This window comes from Apostichopus japonicus, chromosome 8, assembly GCF_037975245.1.
Source record: "Apostichopus japonicus isolate 1M-3 chromosome 8, ASM3797524v1, whole genome shotgun sequence".
In the NCBI taxonomy this organism is placed as follows: domain Eukaryota; kingdom Metazoa; phylum Echinodermata; class Holothuroidea; order Aspidochirotida; family Stichopodidae; genus Apostichopus; species Apostichopus japonicus.
This window is the reverse complement of record NC_092568.1, coordinates 20,982,501-20,988,161: the sequence shown is the minus strand read 5'-3', so window position 1 is coordinate 20,988,161 and position 5,661 is coordinate 20,982,501. Positions and strand designations below refer to the sequence as shown.

At 43.3% G+C, this 5,661-nt stretch overlaps 1 protein-coding gene across 2 annotated transcripts in view; it reads left to right on the top strand.

Annotated features, from left to right (window-relative positions):
* Nucleotides 1–1,426: 1,426 nt before the first annotated feature.
* The window catches only part of LOC139971008 (acetylcholine receptor subunit alpha-type des-2-like), an 8,645-nt gene continuing 4,410 nt past the window's right edge, over nucleotides 1,427–5,661 (top strand). Inside the window, exons 1-3 of one of the 2 annotated variants that reach the window (XM_071977132.1) lie at nucleotides 1,427–1,754; nucleotides 4,712–4,812; nucleotides 5,280–5,395. In XM_071977132.1, the coding sequence (XP_071833233.1) occupies nucleotides 1,717–1,754; nucleotides 4,712–4,812; nucleotides 5,280–5,395 (255 nt within the window). In that variant the 5' untranslated portion in view covers nucleotides 1,427–1,716. Of the gene's footprint in view, nucleotides 1,755–4,711; nucleotides 4,831–5,279; nucleotides 5,396–5,661 lie in introns of both variants that reach the window. The other variant, XM_071977130.1, reaches the window with a different exon arrangement.

The window sequence follows — 5,661 nt, the reverse complement described above, 5'->3', positions numbered from 1 at the left end:
ACTACCCCGGGACAACTACTCCCCGGACATACACCTCCGGACATACACCCCCGAGGATAAGTATACCCCCAGACAATTATCCCCGGACAAATACCCCGAGGACAATTACCCCCGAGGACAATTACCCCCAATCCCCCGGCAATTACCTCCGGGAAAACTCCACCCGCGCAAATACACTAGCACAGATACCTCACCCAGGTTACTACCCGATCTAAACCAGAAAACGCCCAAGTCCCCCCCCCCCCCCTCGAGCCCGTGAACCAAGCGGACCTTTAGCTGGTGAACCCCGTAGTACGAAATCCCATTAGGGCCATGAAAGAAAGTTTTCTTAATTTGATATATCAGATTATTATTCTGATATAACCAAATGTAATAGTGCAATATAACGCGCTATAAAAAAAACTAACATATAACATAACATAACAAAACATCAAGTAAAATTACTCAGAAGAAAACTTAAAAATGGTAAGTCGCAATAAACCGAATTGTTCGGAGATTAATAATACAGAATAGTGTCACTATAACTAATATTAAATTAATTGTTACTACCATCAGTTACCAATGCCCACGTACGTACCCCCTTCCCCCCCCCCCCCTCGTGCTTCTTCAACCGCCGTCCCCACCTATCTTGCCCGGGCCTCGGTCCATTGTCAAACACTATCCAGGAGTTTTGGGAGTTATATATGAAAAGCTTGAATCTGTTTAAAAATTCGGGATGAGTTTAAAAGTGCCAGGGCACACGTCGACGACCCTAGTGGTGCCGGTTTAACCGGCACCCTGACCCAATGGTAAATATTCTCTCGCAATTGCCCGAGCGACCAGGGTATATGTTGAGGCCCGCGGGGAACTAAGCTCAAAAAGAGACCTGTGTATCCGTCGCTGCGTCCGTCCCCTAAAGTTAACGGCATATGTCCATGGGGATATTCGTCCGGGGTATTTATCCGGGGGGTAATTGTCTAGGGGAGGTAGTTGTACGGGTGGGTAGTTGTCCTGGTTTTTTTTGTCCGCGGGGGTAATTGTCCGGGGCTATCTGTCCGGGTGGTAGTTGTCCTGGGGGGGGGGGGTTGTCCGGGTGGTATTTGTCTGGGGGTATTTGTCCGGTCACGGAGAGAAGACATCGCATGTTTGGTAAAATCCAAACGGCATCATACTCCGTTTATAGTCTATTTATAACTATTATTCAGGCTAATAATGGGAGAATCCCCCCCCCCCCACATTTCTCTTTTAATTGATTTTGTATTATGTAGCCTAAGCCTACCATTGAATTTTTTTGTAGATGATAAAATCACGTCCTTCTTTCCGCGACGTCTCCCAGCTCAACTAAAAAGACTCCATCATGCCTTGCGTCATGGAATAATATTGTCAGGTACACTTGTGTATAGGGGTCACACACGTACGACCCAGACAGTGCCTTCAGGGCAGTTTTACTTGTTCTTATTCTTTCAGAATTAAAGAAAGCTCGAATTCAAGAAGGTTAAAATCTATCAGTTCACACGGTCACAACAAAAGCAACATTCGCTCGATTGGGCGGACGAGGAGTTATGCATGACAGTTAGTGACAGTCACCAAGTGTTGCCCAATTGGAGGAGTACCGTTTCTGATGTGTCTATCAGTAAGAGAAACATTAAACGGATGTATAATCCCCGAGGCTGAGAGCAACCAGTTCGACCGAGGCTCATTTCAACCAGTTCGACGCCGTTTCAGTGAACATTTTATATGTTTTTCAGTGACAGTTGTCGGAATCGAATGAGAAGGTAAGTCACTCAATCACTGTAACTTCAATCAGTCATGTTATATCTAATCATGTTTCATGAGACAAACGTACATAATTATGTTAGGTCGCTTTTCTTATTTCTACAGTCTTCTAAACGGAAAAGTTAATGTTAAAATGTCAAGCTTTTTACAGCAGTCTTGTATCAAGGCAGGGTCTTCTCATACGACTTGTACAAAATTGAACTCGTTGTCACTATTAACTTAGTCACACTCACAAGTGTATGTACAATTTAAACAGTCGTTCCTGGGGCATGTACTATACAGTTTGCCTCATCAACGCCCCCCGCCCACCCCCATTGGGCAAGGGCGGCGGAAGCACTTTTAATCTGGGGGGGCACCAACGTCGAAGGGCACTTTGCAGAAATTCGATTGGACTGATGCAGCCTGATATTTAGTACCCTTTATAACTCTTATTGTATTATCTTATTTCCGTATACACATCACTCCATCAACGCCACCCCCCCCCCTCCAGTGGCGGAGGTAGAGGTATTGGTCAGGGGGGCGAGAATGGTCTGTAGGGGCGCTTTCGACACTATCTAAGCGGAGCGCCACCACAGGTTGGCGCGGAGCGTTCAGACATTTTTTGAGTAAAGGTACTCCCTAGATCGCCGGAAATGACCCTTTCCGGGCCTTGCTAATTTGCAGATAAACGAAGAATTAATAGGTGTCATCGCCATTTTGTCAGAAAATTACACCAACAAAATGTGACAAATGTCAATAGGTAGATGAGAGCGAAATAAAAAAGTCAATAATCGCGAATATGTAAAAAGTGGTAAAAAGCTGAAAAGGGCGCCAGCAGTCCATTTGAGTCCGTCGGGGGGGGGGGGCATCCGCCCCTGACTGTATGGACGCTCCGCCACTGCCCCCCTCAAGGAAACAATGCATACTAGCACTGCAATATCTAATGTGCAAATTGGGAAACAAGGAACAAGTTTTCTTTCGAGACAAAATGAGGTGAAATCATTATAAAGTCCAAGTCCCTGCACACGCGATCGATACATGCATGAAAGCAAATGAAATATGTCAAAATACGAAAGGATGGGGTAGGTTATGGGATATTAAAACTATACTCATTATTCGTAGTAGGCTATAAATGGCTTCTGCTTATTACAACGTCCCAATGTTATATAGCAATACATTTTTGGAAATGCATTAGGATTTTTGTGGCGAATTGAATATGCATAATGGCACTCACCAGAATGTTAGAAGCCTTGTGGTAGTAAACATAGGCGTAGGGGGGGGGGGGGCTGCAGCCCCCAACCAATATTTTTTTGAAAATTCGGGCAATATGCTGAGAATTTTTCGGGCACCTACTGAAAGAAAAATAATTTGCTATGTGTTTTTCAATGGTTAAACTGATATTATTATGATCATTATTATTGTAACGACTTTCCCAATAATTATACCCAATATGGAAGGATAATAACACGGCAAATGATTGTATGTTATTGGCATGCGATGTAATAACCGATGCATGCCTATATGATATGCATACTAACATGTTGAGCGCGCGTAGCGCGACAAATTTTGGGAATATTTTCGGGCAAGTCGTTACAGCCCCCCCCCCCCCCCCAAATCAAATTGGGCTCCTACGCCTATGGTAGTAAACATTTAAAACTTCCCGAAATATTTCATTCGACGTGGGTTTCGCTTTGTAACTCTCTTTTATGTAGAACATTTTTATGAAGAAAAAGGGCACATTTTTAACCTGAGGAAAAGTGGGGGGGGGGGCACGTTCCCCCTGTGCCCCCCCGGTTCCGCCGCCCTTGCCATTGGGGAAATCCTATACCAGGTGCATGCAGCCACAAACCAGCGCACGCAACTATGTTGAGAAATTCGACTGGAGGTCCTCGCAGGTCCTCGACCTCGCAGGTCCCCTTTATACTCCTGGGTGAAGACAGGCAATGGAGATAAAGTGCCTTGTCCAAGGACACAACGTAATGATCTGGTCAGGACTCGAACCTACAACCCTTATAGATCGTCAGTCCATTGCCTTAGCCCTCCAGTCGAACTATCGCGATATCATGATTTGACATTATTTCTATGACATTATTATTACTAGTCTGTAGTACCAATTACGTAGGATTATGTGAATTGTTAAAAAATACAGTCGAATATGGTGGCCTGGGAGTCTCAGGATGTTCCGGCCTACCCTGCAGGCTGCCCACATATTTCGCCGATATTTCTTTTTTTAAACCTTTGAGTCGCCTCCGGGAACACCATCCCATTGCCTAATGCTACCATATACTACACTACATATATATACTACACTATACTACATATATATTATATAGGCTATGTACTATATGTACTACACTACATATGCATACTATAGACATTTCCGCTTCTGAGCGAAGTGGGTTCGATCGTATCATTAGTATATGTATTGGCCTTCATATTGGCCTTCATATATACTGTCGACATAGACATAGTATAGCCTATGTAGTTTCTCCATGCAGTTTGCTAACATCACGATATGCATGTTATCAATTAAGCGTATGTAAATTCAAAGTATGTAAAGTGTGACCTTTTATAATAAACATTTGAAATTGTGGAATTTTTGGTATATACGGAAGGCACAGAGGATGGATCCAGCTTGTTCGAAAGTTTTGAGGTAACTTTGTGGTTTGCAGTTGCAGTTTTGGTATAACCAAAAGTTGACATCTGGATACACAATGTTCGATATAGTTGAGATTAAAAGTTGAAATTTCAACTTCAAATGTCCAATTTGCGCCACTGTACCATCGGCAACGCTACAATTCGTCTGGGGAAGACCACCAAAACCCACCTGTTTTGTCTCCCCCCTCCCTCCGCGTGTCCTCTCCCCTTCCCTCCTCGGGCCTTCTCCCCCTTTTGGACTCGCTTCCTTCGCCACTTAAGTCCTCTCTCAATTTAATTAACTCTTCTTCCATCTGTTTCTGTAAAACAAAAATCACAGAATTTCGCCAACTTTAACGATGACAGGAGTTTGGAAGGTATACCCGCTTTTGTTTCTCTCGGCATGTGTGTTTCAGCAGACTCTATGTCAAGGGTCACCAGGTACGGCCAATACTGCACGTGAGTAGGCATCCCAGGTACTCAATGATGCCATTTTTTGGTGTACTTCATTGAGAATATTGCTTTTATATAGAAATACAAGAGACTGGGAGGAGGGGGGTGGGGAACTGACCGAGATTGTCGTACTGGGGAGGGGGAGGGGAGGAGGGAGATTGGGTACGGTAATGTGTTATGTTTTCGGTTCGTTCTGCAGCTTGTTGAATCCTTCCGTTAGATCTCAATTTGAACCTCAGCATCATCCATATGAAGATCATATGCATCTTTCTTAGTGGAAAAAATAAAACCATCACAACAACAGTGAGACTGAATAAAGGAGGACACATTTGGACTGAGGGCAGTTATAAAGTAGGGAAAGAATCTGTTGCATTTCAAATGTCTACAAAGGATTACAAATGATAGTTTTAGTTTCTTCATTGTGAGGTTTGCCATTTGTTTTTATCCTTTTGCAGGCATTTATAGTTCACTGCAGTTGGATCTCTTTATCAACTATAACCGGGAAGTGAGCGATTTCTCTAAACCTCTGTCCATAAATTTGGCTGTCAGACCCATTAAGTTGGTCAATGTGGTAAGTATATTATATAAAAAAAACAGTGAGAGATTTCTTCCAAACATGACAGGAGATTTGCGTTTCCTGTGTTTGGAGACAAAACCTCTGCTATATAGTACAGAGCGTCTGACTCGATATCCAGGTCGGGAGAACTATGTCACCGAGCCCCCCTTTCTCAATTGGAGTTGCATATTTTTCTTTAAGTGTGATATGACATTGAGAATTATATATATATATAATTGACCTCGCACTCTGGGTGCATATCTTTTATCTTTTTAATCATG